Here is a 19,694-nt window from a genome sequence, read left to right as displayed (position 1 = left end):
GAAGGTCCTCCTAGTATCCTCCCAGATGTTCACTTATGAATTCGTTCCATTATTCTTACTGAAATTTCTCATGGATCTTCTTCTGAGATTACACCAGAAGTTCCTTCTGGGATCCTTTCAGGAATTCCATAAGGATTTTCTTCGGCGATTTCTCCAAAAGTTATTTCATGGATTGCTTTAGTAAATCAATCGGGGATTCCTTCAGGAGCTACTTCCAAAATTCCAGTAGGAATTCTTTCCGGAATTCCATTAGGTTCCCTCAAGGAATTCTTTACGAGATTCCTCCAGATATTCTTCCTGGGATTTCTTTAGGAAATTATTTAGGAATACTGAGATTCTTCTGGGTCTCCAGTTAGCATAATGGTTAAGGCTACGAATCGCAAATCCGGAGACGGCGGGTTCGATTCCCGTTCTGGTCGGGACAATTTTCTCGACTCACTGGGCATCGTGTATCATTGTGCTTGCCTCATAATATACAAATTCATGCAATGGCAGGCAAAGAATGCCCTTCTACTAATAATTGTGGAAGTGCTCAAAGAACACTAAGTTGAAGCGAGGCAGGCCAAGTCCCAGTGGGGACGTAGAGCCATTAAGAAGAAGAAGAAGAGATTCTTCTGGGAAACCCTTCCGAGAATTCTTCAAAAGCCTCTTCCGGTATTCCTTCAAGAACTATTTCCGGAAATTTTTTCAAGAACTTCTTCCGATAATTTCTTTAGGGATTCCTACGGAACTCCTTCCGGGACTCCGCCAGAGACTTTTTCCGGAATTCATGCGAGAACTCCTTTCGGGATTCCTACGGGAACTTTTTCCAGAATTCCTCCGGCAGCTTCTTCAAAGATTTTTACAGGATTCCGGCATTTATTTATAAGCTCCTTCTGGGATTCTCCTTTGGGAATTCCTCTGCAAGTTCCTTCCGGATATCATCCAAACACTTTTCCTGGCATTTTTCCAAGACCTTCTTCCGGGATTCTTCCACGAATTCCTTCTGAGACTCCTTCGGAATTCCTCCGGAAACTCCTTCCAGGATTCCTCCAAGAACTTCTTTCCGGAAATCCTCCAGGAACGGGATTGTTTCGGGAACCCCTTCAAGGTTTTCTTCAAAAACTTCTTCCGGATTTTTCTCAGGAAGTTTATCCAGGATACCTCTAGGAACTCTTCTCTGGATTCCTCCTGTTTTCTACAAATTCTTCTAGAAGTCCTCCGGAATTCCACTCTGTAATTCTCGAAGATGTTCCTGGGATGAAAAACCTTTGGGAGTTTATTACGGAATTTCTTCAGTTTTTGTGGTATTCTTCAAGAAACTATCCCAGGTAACCACTAAGCATTTGAATAAGCCGTATATCAGCCCGTATTATGCATTTAAACTGCTTGCTGCCCTACATAAGCAGTTCGAATGCATAACTGCCTTGAGTTAGCATAAGCTGTGCTGCTCAAAAGCTTTTGGCTGTTAATTAGCATTTCAACTGCTTGAAGTGTTTTCACTTGGGAGCAATCAGAATGCTTTTCATCTGCTCTTTAAATGCTCAGAGCAAAAAGGTTGGGAGATATGTTACGCATTTGGTAATACATACTGTCTCTCTCTTCCAGATCCTATGCTTCTGTTTGCAAGTTTGTGCATCTTATTTGTTTCTTCATTTTCCCTTACTCACCCAAAAGCACCAAAGAAAACATTACTGCAGCTGGATTGGATTGGAATGCTCTACCACAATGAAATATCTCAAAGAAAACAAGCTTTGGATGTTGAATCTGAAGCTGTTATCGAATCATTCTTTATATTGGCGATTAAATCAACGCACGCCACCGGAACAGCTTTAGCATCGTGGATCAAGAGCAACAGAATCAGAAGCAGATATGATTCATCAATCTCCGGATCGTAAGTTCAAACCTACATCACTACAAAAATCAGCAAAAAAGTACCACCTAGCACCGGCTGGAACATGGAAGGACGATGAAGCGGGGAAGCAGGCTTGAGAGAACGAGAAGCAGACGTCAATCTATTTTTGTTTTTTTTTTTTGCTCGACGAGGCGTTACGCTTCTTTGACATTTCGTCACGACGTTCCTGAAGGGATAGCACTAAGACAGCCCGTTATTTTGCCAAAACCTGCTGTGAGGTAGAACTATAGGCGCATATACGGCTAATTAGCCTTAAACGCCTTGTCGTAAAGGTACTATAATGCCGATGGAATGCTATTTAAAATGCTTACTGGTTACTTGGGTACCGGAGTGCAGGGATGGCATGTCACGCAGAAACTGTGCCCATTTACACTCATCTTTCACTGAACTTCTCACTTTCATTTTTCTTTCAAAAGAGAAAGAGAAAAAACGCACAATAAAATGTACATAATTTCTCTCACGCAGAGTTTTTGTGCGGGTGATTAGAGTGCTGCGTGAGAGCAATGAGAGCCCGCAGATCATAATCCCAGTGCGCAATTTCTGCGCACACGCAGAAAAAACAGAACTCAGTGCACACGCAGTGTGTTCAAAGGGGTCAGTGTTGTTTGAGCATTTGGTGAACCGGAAGCATGCCAGTGAGCCCAAAACCAGGGGTATCAAATCCTGTGATATCAGAAACAAGCATACGTCTTAAGCTGGTCAAGTACTTACAGTTGATGGATATTTTGGTTCCAAATTCCACCAAAAGGCTGTGCTAGTGAGCTAACAAACTTTGTTTTTCAAATATATCAGGAAAATTTGCAAAAAATTGCAACGAAATTTCAATCTCATATATCTCATGATCCTGATTACTTAGAGAGTTGGTGTCTTCGGCAAAGTTGTTTGGCTGGTCAAGGACTAACCGATAATAAAACTTAAGATTCAAAATTCCACCGCTAGGCGGTGCTAGTGAGTTAGCAAATTTTGTTTTTCATATATATCAGGAAAATTTGCAAAAAATTGCAACTAGCGCCGCCTAGCTGCAGAAACTTGACCCAAACGGTAATTATTCTGAAAGCCCTTGATATACCAAACAATTTTGCCGAAGACACCATCATTCTAAAGAATCAGAGTACTGAGATATGTGAAATGTAAAATTTGTACGCTCTCTTGCGCCGCCTAGCGGTGAAATCACGAATCATACGGCCCATATTGTGAAAGCCCATGACCAGCTGAACTACTTTGCCGAAGAAACCAACTCTCTAAGTAATCAGGATCCTGAGATATATTGGACAGAAATTTTGTCAGTGTTGCATCTGCTTGTCTATGATATTATCACATAAATCACAGACAAATAGATATGTGACACTAACGAAATTTCAATCTCATATATCTCATGATCCTGATTACTTAGAGAGTTGGTGTCTTCGGCAAAGTTGTTTGGCTAGTCAAGGACTAACCGATAATAAGGCTTGAGATTCAAAATTCTACCGCTAGGCGGCGCTAGAGAGCAAACAAATTTTAAATTTCGCATATCTCAGCATCCTGATTTTGTAGAAAGATGGTGTCTTCGGCAATATTGTTTAGTAGATCATGGGCTTTCAGAATAATTACCGTTTGGTTCAAGTTTCTGCAGCTAGGCGGCGCTAGTTGCAGTTTTTTTGCAAATTTTCCTGATATTTATGAAAAACAAAATTTGTTAACTCACTAGCACCGCCTAGCGGTGGAATTTTGAATCTTAAGTTTTATTATCGGTTAGTCCTTGACCAGCCAAACAACTTTGCCGAAGACACCAACTCTCTAAGTAATCAGGATCATGAGATATATGAGATTGAAATTTCGTTAGTGTCACATATCTATTTGTCTGTGATTTATGTGATATTGCGGATTTTTAGAAAACTTTCCACTCTGCGGTAGCCGCCGAGTTCTACCGCAGCTGTCAAAGTACTACCGCAGCTATGAAAATCATCCTATCATTGAAAAGTTTGGCCAAATCAAAGCATGCTTGCAAAGTGAAATGTTCTGGAAAGCAACAACAAAACAACAAACAATGATCATCGGCGTCGTATCCAAGGCTTGATCCAAGGTATCCTTGGACTGATTGATGATACCTTGGTGAAAATCATCAGTCTGACAGCTGCGGTAGCTTTTCAATCTACCGTAAAACGGAAAGTTTTCTCTAAATTAGCAATATCTTAGACAAGCAGATGCATTTGCTACTAGACGGCGTAATAGTACTTTCATACTCCCTGTGGTACACACAGTATTGCACTGGAAGCACGACTGAGTGCGCACTCAACGAATTTTTGTGTGCACATTTTCTGTGCGCACAAAATGTGCACGCAGAAACTGAAAAACATGCTTGTTCTATCATTTGTATGAGCACTCATTTTGAGTGTGCCGCTGATGGATGCCAGAGAGTGAGCGGCTGGTTTGTGTGTGAAAAAAGTTGCGTAGTTCACCCTCGCTCTCGTTGAAAGTCGTGTGTAGAGTGTATGTTTTTTCTTCTCACGTTTCGCACTGAGGAGCATGCCATCTCTGCCGGAGTGACATGGGAAATTCCTCCAACAATTTCTTCAGGTGTTCCTCCATCATCGGCTATGTATGGAATTCTCCCAGGAGTATTTTTTTTTCAGGTTTCCTCCAATAGGTTCCATTTTCCATTAGTTCTTTCCTGAAATCCCAAAAACACAAACATTTGAAGACATTCCAAAACAAACCGTTAGGATAATCCGGAAAGGAATCCTGGAAGAGATGGATTGAGATGGACACAAACTCCTGCAGAAATTCCGAAAGGAATCACTTAAAGTCACAGCAGTAATCCCAGAGGGAACTTCTGAAGGAACCCCAAGAAGAATCTCAGTTGGAGTTCCTCGAGGAATCACAGAAGGAACCCCTACAGGAACCCTGGAATGAATTTCTGGAGACACCACGGGGGGAATGCTGAAAGAAACCCTAGGAAAAAATGTCAGATCTGGAGGTATCACGAAACGAACTCCTAGAGATGTTTCGGAAGAAATTCCTGGGGAAATCCCAAAAGGATCATCTGGAGGGAAACCTCCAGCAAGTCATAAATAAGCCCAATCACGCGAACTGAACATTTTAAACCCATTCAACCACTCATGGGAAGCTGATGAAAGTTATCTTAAACAACGAAAAGTAAAAGCCTTATTTCTCCATATTTCTGATGCAAAAATATCTGATCATGCCTTTTCTTGGATAGAAAGTAAAGCCGTAAGATCCGACCCACGTGTTGATGGGTTCAGTATGTAGGGTGTCAGTTGTGAATGTGGATGTCTTCCTGACCGTTCGTGTTTAGGCTCAGCATGACGGTACTCTATCATCAGTACACTAGAAGTGGGGACGTCATAGAGAATCCGGCTCCACACTGATCGTTACAAGGGCACGCTCAAAGGAATGTTGGGGCGTTGGAGGTCTTATCAATCACAGGAACGGTGAAAGTCCTATTTGAAAGGTAAAGGTAACGTTAGAAATTCGAGCGGAAGACCTTGTCCTGGTACACGGAGTCGTACGCTTTTTTATGTCGAGAAAAATCAAGTCAATCGGTTTCCTCGTTAGAAACCCGTGAGGTCTTGATGGAACATTTTCCGTATGTCCGCAACGAAGGCAACCTTCTTCATTCGGGCTCGTATCAGACCGCGATCAACGGAGGAACAAAGTTCGGACCCTTTTCAGCTGCAGATCGTTCCGGGAAAAGCCGTGCGACTTTACCTTGGCGTCCATCAGCAAGCGGAACTTCTCATTAGTAGCCACGCTGAAATGCGGCATGGCAGATACCAGGAGTTCGGTGTTTCAGCTAGCAATTCAGGCTCCAGTTGTCTAGCGTACCCTTTGTCGACGTAGTCCTGTATCTTTCTGCAGTACCGATCAGCGAAATCAAGATTCGAGTCCATCTTGTTCTCGATGGTTTGGAGGCGATGAAGGGCTTGAGGACTGGTATCCGCCCAAGTAACCATGCTGTTGAAGCTATACGTATGGTATTGCATATATAAAGCGCATACCCGATCAGAAAGGCATAACAAAAACATAACATAATTGTATCAACGGTTGATATTTATATCAAGGTTTGTTATATTTAGATATATTTGTTGGAATCGGTACGAAAACTAGTTTGTATTATTTCAAGGTTCTAACAAAGTCAGTTACAATAAATGAATATGTGATTTGATCATCATTACATCAACATTATAACAAACTCAGTAATAATTTTTAAAATGCAATGAGTAACTAATCAATATCTTTCGGTAATGTTTAGTGCGAAAATTAACCGCTGTATGGCGCCATTGTGCTTAAAAAATACACAATTGTTGATATCCTTTAACAATTGTTAACAATGCAAAGAATCACGCTGGTAATACTCTCGATCTTGTCCTCGTTAGTGAGTCGTTTGTTGGAGAATGCGATCTTGATGAAGCTGTTAATCCACTGATTGCTGTTGATCCAGCTCATCCTCCTCATGTCCTGACGGTGCACGACTGCACTAATACCTTTGATGTGGACGACACTTACGATCTTTCAGCATTTAATTTCAAAAGAGCCAACTATGATGTATTGAGCCACCGGCTGATGGAAATTGACTGGTCCGTGGTTTGCCGTTCCCCTGATGTTGATGATTGCGTAAACAAGTTCACGCAGACCCTTCGTCATGTTTTCACGGAATGTGTGCCACTACAGCGCCATCCTGTAAAACCACCGTGGTCGAGTCGGGAGCTTCGAAGTTTTAAACGAGAAAGAAACGCCGCACGTCGAACGCACCGTAGAAACAGAACATCGTGGAGTAAAGCATCTTATAAGTACTACAGCCAGCGTTATAAGCAGTTGAACAACCGACTTTATCGGCGTTACGCGAGAAAAACTGAACGTGACCTGAAGCGCAACCCTAAGCAGTTTTGGAGTTTCGTGAACTCGAAAAGAAAGGATTCGGGGCTGCCTTCCGCTATGCACCTAGATCACCACAAAGCGAACACAGCACAAGAAAAATCTACATTGTTCGCACAATTCTTTGAATCAGTCTTCATCGAACCGCAAAATGATCGTAATATTCGTGACGCACTTTCGTACGTTCCTGCTGATGTTATCGATGCCGGCACTTTTACGGTTACTGCTGAAGTTTTAACGAAAGCGCTGTCCAAGCTAAAAATGTCATACAAAGCTGGACCTGACGGAATCCCTGCCTGTGTCCTTAAAAAATGCTTCCAGTGTCTGATAGCTCCCTTAATCCACTTGTACAATTTGTCAATGCAACAATGTCGCTTTCCTACTCTATGGAAGGCCTCATTCATGTTTCCAGTTCATAAAAAGGACTCGAAAAATGACATCAGAAATTATAGAGGGATAACGTCTTTGTGCGCGTGCTCGAAGTTGTTTGAAATTGTAGTTTCTACCTACCTGTTGTCGTGCGCAAAAAGCTACATCAGTCCAAAGGAACATGGGTTTTATCCTGGGCGGAGCGTAACGACTAACTTGGTTGAATTTTCGTCGCTATGTGTACGCACTATTGCGCGTGGTAAGCAGCTGGATGCTGTGTACACCGATTTGAAAGCTGCCTTCGACCGCGTCAGCCATTCGATTCTTCTGGCTAAACTGGAAAAGCTCGGGGTTACTGCTCAGCTCGTTGATTGGCTAAGATCGTACCTATGCAATAGAAAACTTGCGGTGAAAATTGGCTCGTCTGTCTCTGATTGGTTCACGAACAGCTCTGGTGTCCCTCAAGGAAGCAACTTGGATCCTCTTCTGTTCTCGCTCTTTTTCAATGACGTTGTCCTTGAAATCGGCGAAGGGTTCTGCATTTTATACGCTGACGATATGAAAATATTCATGATGATTGAGGATATGTGCGACTGCATGCGTTTACAAAGCCTGATTGACCGGCTTGTCGTCTGGTGCCGGGCGAACAACATGACGCTTAGTGTGCCTAAGTGCTCCGTCATAAGTTTTCAACGAAAAAAAAGACCAATTTTGCATGAATATGTCATTGATGACGAACCACTCCTGCGCGTGGAATCTGTACGTGACCTCGGAGTTACACTAGATAGCGAAATTACGTTCAAAATGCACTATGAGGAAATACTTGGAAAAGCTCGTCGCCAGCTAGGATTTGTGTCCAAGATCACAAAAGAGTTCCGTGACCCGTATACACTGAAGGCTTTGTACGTTTCACTAGTTCGACCCATACTGGAAACCTCTTCGGTTGTGTGGGACCCGTATCATGCCACAATTATCGACCGCTTGGAAGCTGTTCAACGGAAGTTTGTAAGATTTGCTCTACGCAGTCTTCCCTGGAATGATCCCTACAATCTGCCACCGTATGAAGCGAGATGCCGGCTGATAAACATCGAGACATTGGAACATCGTAGGAAAGCTGCTAAGGCAGTGTTTGTCTTTAAAATCCTGGCCGGTAAAATAGATGCTCCCTTTCTGCTGGCGTCGTTGGATATAAATGTGCCCGCTTATACGCTTCGCTCAAACGACCTCTTTCGCCTTCCTCGTCCTTTTTATAACTATGATTTTAATGAGACCATTCGCTCAATGATGAGTATTTTTAAAGAAGCGTATCCTAATTTTGACTTCGGAATGAGTGTAAATAGTTTTAGAAATAGTATATAAGATTCATTAAGACTAATGGGAAGATTCAAATATTACGTCCATCGTTTTTCGGGATTTCTAGACCCCCCCCCTCCCCCCTCTGTCACGCATTTTTCCTATACCCAATACACGTATTGTCACACTTTTCTAGACCCCCCCCCCCCCCCCTCCCCCAAATCACGTAATTTTTGAACGTTCCCAATAACTATTGTCAGATGAATTAACTTACAAATAAATAAATAAATAAAATAAATTATATGAACTACCAAAAAAGCTCATGTCTTTATCAAATTTGTACAGAAAGCTTGTGACTTTGGAAGGTGGAAAATGAGGTAAGCAACTCCAACATTACGTGATTATATTGGGTAATTTTAAACGTTTCTAATCATGATCCAGATCGCCTGCACAGTTCGTATGTTCAGCATAGTTGTCCATGATTCTTGAAATTCTCGAATGGTGTAAAATTGTATGCACAATTTCACTACTACGAGCTATTTGATATGTAAAATCTCTTTATTCTGCTGTCCTCATCAGCGAAGTTGTCGAGAAGTCCTTGGCTCTCAAGTGGAAAATGTTACATGTAATTGAACTGCGGCGTTTACATTTGTTTACAGGATTTTGTACATGTCTTACAGGTTGAATGTTTATTATGGATGGCTACGGAGAACTATCAGGGAATATTTCTAGAGATATTAAAAGTATTTCTCTTGTAGGTCTTCTAGGAAGCTCACTAGAAGTTATTCCAGAGATTTCTCCTAGAGTTTTCTCAACGATTGCTACGTGAATTCTTACTGACGATTGTCCAGTCAAATATTCAAATATTTCTCCAAAAGTTCTTAAATAGATTTCCCCTAGAGTTCCTCTAGAAATTGTGGTTAGAGAATTCTTCAGCTTCTCCAAGGATTTCTTAAGAAAGGCTTCCGATGATTCCTACAAAAAATTACTCTAAATATTCCTACGGTAATTCCTCCAAGGAAATCCTCTAGAGATTTTTTCCAAAAATTCTCAAAGGTTTCCTCCAGGAATTTCTGCAAAAAAAACCATAAGAAATTCCTCCACGTATTCTTCCGGGTAATACTCTAAGGAATTCTTCAACAATTCCTCCATGACTTTTTCCATGACCTCCTTTTTGAATTCTTCAAAGAACTTTACCCCAAGGATTTGTTGGAAGATTAGTTCATATACATGATGAGATCCCAAGTAAACCACTCCCATGAACCATCATCTCCGATCATAGTACACAAACACACATTCCAATTCACCAGTTATATTTCACCGACCAGCTCACGTCGCCTTTGATCTGTCGGAGCTCTCAACTTAAACTATTACTATGAATTCAATTGTACAGTATACAGATCATTCGTGATAGGGATTTCCCGCAAGGTTTAACTTAAGTTTAAAATCCAACATACATTTCGTCTCTTGAGAATTTCTTCAGAGAATCCAAAAGGGAGATTCTTTAAGACATTCTTAGCAAATTACTTCAGCCCATGCATCAAAAAATCCTCAAAGGATTCTCCATCAGGGAAAATCCATCAGAAATTCTGAAGGATCTCAGTAATTAATTAAGTTCTAGTTTTAAAGTTAAACTTTTCAATCCAATTCCAATTTCTTCGAAATTTCTTAGTATGTGGTCACTCCGTCTCTGTTGTGAATATCACTACAATTAACTACAGCTTTTTTTCGCATAGATAATCTGTGTATGCATATCTGCCGATCGAAATAGTTATGTACTAGCAAATGAAGTGAAGTTGTTTTGTTAAAGTTAATAAAATATTCAGTTCAACAGCGAAACGAAGTGTTTTGATATCCCTTTGGATTTCCTGAACGCGCTGTGTTCGAAAACAAATTACTTCAAGTATTTATCAAAAGGTTTCTTTACAAATTTTATCGACAATTCCTCCAAGGGAATATTCCTGCAAGAATTTGCGGTGGATATTCCTACTGAAACATTCACCACTTAAGCGCCATAATACTACTGAACAACTATGCAGAAGGAATATCATTAATTAATAATAATGAAATAAAACATGCCAAAAAACGCTTTAAACATTTAAATAAACGCTGGCGCAACTAGTGCTTAGTTACACACTTTTCACTATTTGAAAGTCATTAGCTATCTGTTCAACTTAGTTAATAACTCGAAGATATAATTGCTATCAACTGTATTAAAAACAGTTTCGTGTGACGTCCATTCGCGTAGGTACAGCGATGTGGGCTCCAGCTCCGAAGTAGTGAACGCTGGCTCTAGTGCACAACGAGCGCACACGACATTGAAGCTGAGGGACTAAATGGGCTGTAGTAACGTACATGGTGACGTCATAACTGGGTAAGATGACGTCATACGGTATGTTGGATCAGCGAGTCAATTTATAGAGGAGCTACCAATATGAAGAACCATTTCAGCATATATTGCCCCTCACTTCAAGTGCTGTGATGGCCTCACTGGTAAAAACGATGAGCTCCTGTTCTAGGTTCTAGCCGTCGTAGGTTCGAATCCCTGGGTTTTATGTATACTATGTGGAGAAGTTTTTTGATGCCAGTAACTTTTTACTAAAAATAAAATTTCACTCTAAAAATTGATTACCCAAAAATGAGTTAATTTTTACACTACTTAATTTTTACCCAATATATTTATAACTGCTTTATAACAACATGTGATATAATTTGATTGATTTTTTATATCTCATTTTGTTATAAGCTTGTTATAATTGTATCAAGACCTGTTATAATTATGTTATGACTAGAGCAATTTCAGTTATAATTTTTGTTATTTTAACACCTAACCGGCGAATTTTATAACTCATTCTGTTATGAAAAATCTTTGAAATAAATAACTTAATCGGTTATAATTTAGTTATGCCTTTCTGATCGGGTAGACAAACCTTGCTCTACATTAACCATTAAAGTTGAAATAAAGTGGCAAGTGGCGCCACTATTGCTGACTTACGATTATACTGGTATAATCGTAACTCAACAATAGTGGCGCCACTTCCCACTTTAATTCAACTTTATTGGTTTATATAGAGTAATGCATATCAATATATGTACGTTATTTATGCAATACGTACAGCTTCAACAGCGTGGTTACTTGGGCGGGATCTGTCCGCTGATCTCCATCGGCTATTTTCATCGACTGACCAGATATTCCGAAGTTGTCCACCATATACATTTGCTCCTCCAGGTCCATAAGTTTGATATCATCGTCAGCGGATCACAGGAGCGCGTGACGCCGGCTGGGTCAACTACGCCATGGATTGTTCACCCCAGGAGACATCGAGTCAGTTGTAAACCATCGAGCGAGTATTGCACCGTCTTCAAAGGCACAATCAGACCTGCGTTATTCGAACCAATAAGCAAGCATACTAGGAACATGCATCTTAAATCGCACTCAGTTTGTCTTCATCCAGCATTGGGTACAGTTGTTTCACCTTAGCAATATCGAATTTCACCACGGGCAGTGCGATGTTCGATAACGTCTGGATGTCCTCACCTTTCCAACTCGTCGCAGCGTATTCATGTTCTTGGCGTTGACGTTGCCGACATTCTCATCGCCGCTAGGCGCTTCCGTACGGCTGAACCTCGAGTTCCTTATTGATTCGTCGGCATGGACCAGTTCGTGGTGATTATTCTTTCAGATGGAGCACTCCTTCTTGGAGTCCCAGGTCCTGGACTCTCTCGCTAGATATTTTCCGAAGATTCTTCCGGAGTTCCTTTTGGAATATCTGTAATGCTGATATTTCTCATGGAATCCTTCCCGCGAATACTTTCAGATTTTTTAGGCTTTCTCTCGCAGTTTACAGGATTGCTTGCCCGGCCCTCTGAGATTATTTTTAGAGATTTTACCGGAATTTCTTCCAGAGTTTTTCCAGGTATTCTTCGGGAACTTGTGCCGAAATTCTTAGTGCTCTTGGGGTTTCTTAAATAGTTACTGTTTAATACCATTCCAATGGTAATAATAATAATAATCGAAGGGAAGTCCCGGGAGGAAATGAAAGAGTAATCTCTCTGGATGAAATTCCTAGCAGAGCTCCTGCAAAAATCCTTATTGGAAAGCCGGTACTGGGTCATTAGGCCGAATGGGTGAAGCCAAGGACGGGTAACCTGTACTTCAGCCCAATCTCCTGATACTTGAAAAAAAATCTGGAAAGAATCTTGGAAGAAACTCTTGGAGAAATCCAGAAAGAAGGCTCCGGCAGAAGAATAAAAATCTCGGGAGCAACTCCGGGAGAAATCCCTGGAAACACTTGGGAAAACTTCTGAGAGTGATCTCGGGAGGAACTATAAGGGCAACTACAGGAGGAAAACCTCTTAGAGAAATTCCACGAAGAACTTCAAGAGGAAACCCGCAAAATTCTCTGGAGGAGATCCCTGCAGGTACTTCAGCAGATATCTCCGGAGAAACTCCGCAAGAAATTCGGCGATTAGCTTTGGGAGCAATTCTGGGAAAACGTGTGGATGAAATGTGTGTGAAAAGTGAACAATTCTCAGAAATTAATCGCTACCAGCCCTGAACTTGATTCATTTCATAGACCCCTTCACTCACCTGTCCCTAGCCTCCGTCGACAGCTTCAGCATCGCTTTCCGCCACTCATGCACCAGCGGAAACTTGTCCTGGTCTATCACGCGTTTCTCCAGCACATTCAGCACGTCCACGTCCTGTTTGCTTGGTTCCTGTCCCTCGATAAAAACTTTGTACCGTTGCTCATCACTGCTGCTGCTACTACTACCCCCACTACTATCTTCCTCACGATCTTCCACATCCAGGAATTGGTCATCGTCGCGCTCCTCGTCAGCACTCAGCATCGGTTTGTCGTCGTCGTCGTCGTTTTCCGCCGAGTTCGACAAGGAGCTAAAATCGAATTCGCCCGTTTTCGAGAAGAACGAAGGACTGGACGGGGGAGTTTCGTAGCTCACGTTCGGATCGTCCGAGTCGGAGTCACTTTCCAGCTCCGAGTCGCTGCAACTCTGCGAAGAAGATTCACGGGTTAGATGTTTTGCTTTTTCCTTGAAATTGATGTTTACTTACAAAGTACTCGTCATCCTCATCGTCGGAGGCTCCACCACGCGTCGTGGGATTCCGGTAAGTATCGAAGTTTCCCAACTCCGTCGTAGTCGGTGTCACCTCTGCCGCCGCCGCCGTTCGTCCCAGACTAGAAACCGTCCTGCTCAGTGCCGTTGCCGCACTGCTACTACCGCTACTGGCCGCAGCGGCCGCCAGCTTCCGTTGCTCGCGCCGCTTGTTCAACCGTTCCAGGCTGCCCTTCTTGGCGTAGACTCCGTCGATCCGACAATTGCAGCAGTGCACCAGGGGATCCTCTCGCCACGTTCGACTACAGCTGGCCTCGGTTTGGTGCGGCGGCGAACAGTCCTGACCATCAGCGTTCGGATCGTCGGCGGCATTGGCGGCGTCGTGACTGAGGCCGTTCATCAGTTCCGTCTTTTTGTAGATGTAGAAATCGAGGAAGTTCTGCAGGCAGATCAGACTGTCGTGCAGGTCCGGATAGCGGCTGGCCGAGTTGAGCTCTCGGCTTTTGTCCAACAGGACTTTCAAGCGGTGGATCTGGAAGGGAGGAAGAAAATGGTATTGATGGTTGGCGGAAATGAGTGAAATTCATTCAATCTGATCAGGTGGACTGATTGACATTCAGTCATCTCGACTGTCTTTCAATCAGCTTGGCTGATTGATTATCAGTCAACTGAATTAACTGACTTTCAGTCGTATCGATTGACTGACTTTAATTCATTATGGCTGACTGACTGTCAGTCAAATCGACTGACTGACTTTCAGCCATGAATGACTGATTTTCAGTCAGTTGAACTGACGGACTTTCAGTCGGCTCAACTGACAAACTTGAATGACAGGCTCTCAGTCATCTGGATTACCTGATTTTCAGGTTCAGTCTGGTAAGGTGAAGGGATTTCAATCAGCTAACCAAATTACGTTCAGTCAACTCGATTGATGACCCTCAGTCATGTCGACTGATTTTCAGTCAGTTGAATTGATTGATGACAGTGATGACTTTCAGTCAACTCAAATGACTGACTTTCAGTCGTTTTAGTTGAATAACTTTCGGTCAGTTCAACTGACTGACTTTTAGTCAACTGGACTGTAACTTTTAGTCGAGCTTCATCTAGATTAACTGATTTCCAGTCAGCTGAAATGACATATTTCCATTCGTTAACTGAAATGGCATTCAAGCAGCTTGAGCTGACTGACATTCAGTTAAACTGACTGACATTCAGTCAAATTAAATGATATTCATTTCAAATGAACCGATTTAAATTCAACCAGCTTGGTTGACTGATTTTCAACCATTCGGTTTCGCTTTCAGTCCACCGACTATCTTTTAGACATACTAACTGATCATTTTTTTTTTTCAAATGATTGAAAATCAGTCACCAAGCTGATTGAATTTCAATCGGTTCATTTGAAATGGAATTCATTTAATTTGACTGAATGTCAGTCAGTTTAACTGAATGTCAGTCAGTTCAACTGACTGAAGACATGATAGATTCAATCGACTCGATCTCAGTTCAGTTGACTGAATATCATTCAGATGATTGGAAATCAGTTAATAGTTCAACAAGTCACAGTCCAGTTGACTGAAAGTCAGTTAGTTGAACTGACCGAAAGTCATTCAACTAAAACGACTGAAACTCAGTCATTTGAGTTGAATGAAAATCATCACTGTCATCAATCAATTCAACTGACTGAAAGTCATTCAACTAAAATGACTGAAAGTCAGTCAGTCATTTGAGTTGGCTGGAAGTCATCCCTGTCATCAGTCAATTTAACTGACTGAAAGTCAGTCGACATGACTGATGATCATCAATCGAGTTCGCTTTCAGTCCACCGGACTATCTTTTAGACATACTAACTGACCAAATTTTCAACTTACCACTCCCTGCGCCGTCTCCCGCTGCTGCTCGATGGTGATCACAATGAGCTGGGCGTACCGCGAGTGCACCTTGCTGAAGTCGATCGACCCGAACGCGGCGTCCTTCCGGTAGTTGTCCACCATGGTGTTCAGCTTCCGCACGCAATCGACGACGGCCTGCTGGAAGAACGTCCCAAAGTCCAGCGTCATGGTGCTGCTGCTGCTCTCGTCCAGATTCTTGACGAACCGTTTGGCAAACACCTGCAGCGAGTTGTGCAGGCACAGGTACGGGTTGGTGATCCGCGAGCGGATCGGTTCCGGTGGCACCGGAGTTGACTGCTGCTGCTGGTTGCCCAGTCGCTTGCGGAAGTTTACGGCAGTGATTTGAGGCGAGGCTTTCAGGGCATCGGCCAGGGACATTTTGTCCAGGGCGTCACAGATCGACCCAAGGCTGTCGTTGGGTTTCTCCGGGGAAGAGGGTACGGCGGCGAGTTTGGCGGCCACCGGAAGACGGGATGCTTTCAGGAGTGCTTCCTGCTCGTTCAGATCTAGCTGGAGTTGGCGCTTTCGGAGGTAGTCTTCCAGCAGTTGGAGGCCTTCGGGACTTCTTAGGTCTGCGAACGTCCCGAGAAAGTTCCAGTATTCGTTCCATCCGACGTCGTGGTCCTGAGCCAAGTTACGCCCGATGATCTCAAGGCCTTTCTCCGTATCGGTCAGCCGCAGTTTCCGTTCCTTGAACGAAGGCGATTCCGTTATGTTGGTTCCTTCGTAGATCGAGTTGTTTTCATCACAAAAGTAGCTGTAGTTGGCCTCGCCGTTCCCCATGGATTTCTCGGCCACACTTTCCAGATCTCGGCTATCGTTCATCGCTCCGTCCAGCTCGTCATCATCGTCGTCGTAGATCGTGGCAAACGAGTTCTGCAATCTTTCCCGGTACTTCCGGAACAGGAATCCATCGATTCCCTTCTTCGCCGGGCTCGCCCTCAGGTTGATAATTTTCGGTGTCGGTTTGCCACCCATCGTCATGCTGTTCCCATTTTTCTCGTCCAGCTGCCGCTGCTCCTCCAGCGCTTCCTGATCCACATCCTCTTTGACGACCTCGATCTCGAAGTTGTTATTCAGCGAGTTGCTCTTATCATGCTCATCCGGGTCCAGCTCGAAGGACCTATTGGGAAACAGCGCTCTCCGGCCGCCGGTTTTCTTCCCGATCGGCGTCGACGACAGAGGACTCACCGTAGAAACCGGAATCTTACTGGAACTCAACGCCTTGACCGGCGAGATAAACTTCGGCGAGGGGATCAACCTAGGCGGCGTCTTCCACCGCTTGCAGAACACATGGGCCTTCTCCTTGTCCATCGGTCCGGCGTAGGCTTTGATTTCCAACTTGGGACTGAATCGGTCTTTGGCATCCAGATTCGGAGGGTTCGAGAACGTGAACGGTTCCCCTACGACCGGCGGGGTGCTGTTGTCGACGGCTCGAATCACCGGAACGAAAAATCGCTCCTGCAGCAGATCTGCTATGGCTTTGCGAATCTCCGGCGTGTCGTTTTTACTTTTGGCGCGACTGCAAATGATCTGTTGGGATGGAAAAGGTCAGGCAGAATTAGTATAAATTACGTAAGACTGTAGAGAGCTCCTAGAGTTCCTTCTGGGATTCCTCCACGGTTTCAAACGGGGATTCCTCTAGGAAGCTCCTTCCTTGTAGAAGTTCCTTTAGAGACTCCTTCAAGATTTCCTTTCGGTATTACTTAATAGAATAGCCTTGATCTGTCTATTTGTCCTTCTGTCTGTAATGCTTGCATGCAAGTTGGTAAAATTTGCAAACAAGTGCTGGGTATTGAGATGATGACCAAGGGTAGAGGGTAGGATAGTGGGTAGGATAATGGGTAGGGTAAGGATTAGAGTAGAGGGTAGGGTAGGGGGTAGTGTAGAGGGTTAGGATAGAGAGTCGGGTAGAGGGTAGGGTAGATGGTAGGGTAGAGAGTAGGGTAGAGGGTAGGATAGTGGGTAGGGTAAACCGTTAGGGTAGAGGGTAGGGTAGAGGGTTAGCGTAGAGGGTTTGGATAAAAGGTAGGGTAGAGGGTAGGGTAGAGGGAAGGGTAGAGGGTAGGGTAAAGGGTTAGGATAGAGGGTAGGATAGTGGGTAGGGTAAAGGGTTAGGGTGGAGGGTAGGGTAGATGGATAGGATAAAAGGTAGGGTAGAGGGTTAGGGTATAAAGTAGGGTAGAGGGTTAGGGTAAATCGTTAGGGTAGAGGGTAGGGTAGAGGGTTAGGGTAGAGGGTAGGGTAGGGGTTGGGTAGATGGTTAGGGTAAAGGGTAAGGTAGAGGGTAGAGTAGAGGGTTAGGGTAGAAGGTAGAGTAGAGGCAAAGAATAAGAATATCAAGAATGACCACTCCGCTGATGCTCGGGGTGACACTACCGCCGCGCTATCTGCGGATGAAAGTTCAACCTTCATGCGGTAGTGTGTGTTATTGATTGTATGCGGATACCAAAACATACGCACACCACCATATCTTATGACAAACCACGTACACTATTACATAGTGCTTCCACCTTGAAACGCTTAGGGAGCGCCACTTGTCTTGTCGCTTGACGTTTACATAGAAAAAGACAAGAGAGGGCATTCTTTCTATTTTTATTCTTTGGTAGAGGGTTAGGTAGGGTAGGGTAGAGAATAGGGTAGATGAGAAGAGATGAGATGAGTTTCTGGAAAATCTTTCAGGGATTCCTCATGGAGCTCCTTCATCGATTCCTACAGGAATTCTTTCAAGGATTGCAGGAGTTCTTACAGAGATTCTTCCTAAAATGGCTCCAAGGATTCCTCCTGAAATTCCTTCTAGGATTCCTCTTGTTGTTCTTGCTGGGAATCCTCCAGGAATTGCTTCAGGGATTCCTCTAAGAATTGCTCGACGGATTCCTTCTGGTATTGTTTCAGGAAGTCCTTCTCGGCTTTCTCTAGGAATTCCATCGGAGATGACGTCACGAGTACCTTCAGGGATTCTGCCTGGAATTCTTCCTAAAATTTCTTCTAGGATTCTTGCGTGAATTCCTAAAGAAATTCTTAAAGAGTTTTGTCTAGGAGTTCCTTCGATTTTCGTAGTTTCGTTTCGAGGGATAACCCTAGCAGCTCTTTCTGAGATTAGGAAGGATTATTTATTGAGCTCCTCCAGGGAGTCCTTCCCAGGTATTCCTTCAGGAATTTCTCAAAGAATAGCTCTTGAAATTCTGTCTGTGATTTCTCTAAAATTTCAATCAGATTTATCTTGAAACTTTTTCAGTGATCGCTCCTTGAGTTCCATCAGAGATATCTCCAGAAGTTCCTTCAGAGATTAGTTAAGGAGTTCCGTAAGGGATTAGTCCAGGACTTCATTTAGAGATTACTCCAGGACATCATTCAGTGATTTGTCTAGGAGTTCTTTCAGGGATTCCTCCAGGAGTCACTTCAAGGATTATTTGACGAGTTCCTTCAGGTATTCCTCCTGGATTTTCTTCTAGAATTCTTATAAAATTTCAGTCAGTGATTTCACCAAGAGTTTCTTCAGAGATCTCTCCAGGAGTTACTTCAGAGGCTCCTCCAGGACGATTTTGTGATAGCTCCAGGAGTTCAATCAGGGATACATATAGGAATGCATACAGTTATTGCTTCAAAAGACCCTAGACAGATCTCTGAAGAAGTTCCGCCATGGATTCCTCCAGAAGTTCTTTTAAGGATTACTACAGGAATTCTTTCAAGGATTCCTGTAGGAGTTATTTTAGAGATTCCTCCTGGAATTCCTTCAGAAATTCCTCTATCTATTCCATCGGGGATTCCACCTATAATTCCTTAGGCGATGCCTAATTCGAACTACACCTCGTCCTTTATTTACGTCCATGCTTGGCTAAGCGACAAAAAAAAATTACCGCCAAGACAAAGAGCAAACTCAATATTTTTATATTTTTTAAAACATCTCCGTGATTAGGAGAAGTGTACAAAAATATAAAAATGTCTATTTTGATTATAATTTTGGCAGTAGAATTTTATTTCGCTAAGCCAACAGTGGACGTAAAATAAGGTTTGGGTGTATGTCAAACTAAAAACACTCCGCTGTTCACAAATGCAGGAAAACAAGCAAGAATGTTTTATTCTTGAAAAAAAATGATGAAAAAAGAGCAAACTGCTGACGGGCGCCACGGCGCCTTCATACTCAATAGTTTCTTCAGATTTTCAGTCGGAGTTGCATTCAGCAGAGCCTTCTGAAATTCCCCAAGGAGTTTTATCCGGGAGTTTCTAACCCTAGGACAGGATTCTCGCAGGAGTTTCCTTCAAGATTCCGTCAAGAATTTCTCCCGGGA

At 43.1% G+C, this 19,694-nt stretch overlaps 1 protein-coding gene across 2 annotated transcripts in view; it reads right to left on the bottom strand.

Annotated features, from left to right (window-relative positions):
• LOC109401891 (ankyrin repeat and LEM domain-containing protein 2 homolog) overlaps window positions 1-19,694 on the bottom strand; it is a 35,725-nt gene that overhangs the window by 1,642 nt on the left and 14,389 nt on the right. For both annotated transcript variants that reach the window (XM_029855784.2, XM_019674499.3), the window contains 3 exons: window positions 15,382-16,935; window positions 13,509-14,042; window positions 13,026-13,447 (listed from right to left, as the gene is read on the bottom strand). In XM_029855784.2, coding sequence (XP_029711644.2) covers window positions 13,026-13,447; window positions 13,509-14,042; window positions 15,382-16,935 — 2,510 coding nt within the window. The remainder of the gene's footprint in view (window positions 1-13,025; window positions 13,448-13,508; window positions 14,043-15,381; window positions 16,936-19,694) is intronic.

This window comes from Aedes albopictus, chromosome 1 (assembly GCF_035046485.1).
Source record: "Aedes albopictus strain Foshan chromosome 1, AalbF5, whole genome shotgun sequence".
NCBI classification, from domain to species: domain Eukaryota; kingdom Metazoa; phylum Arthropoda; class Insecta; order Diptera; family Culicidae; genus Aedes; species Aedes albopictus.
Note: the sequence above shows the minus strand (reverse complement) of the source record. Positions and strands in the feature narration are given on the sequence as shown.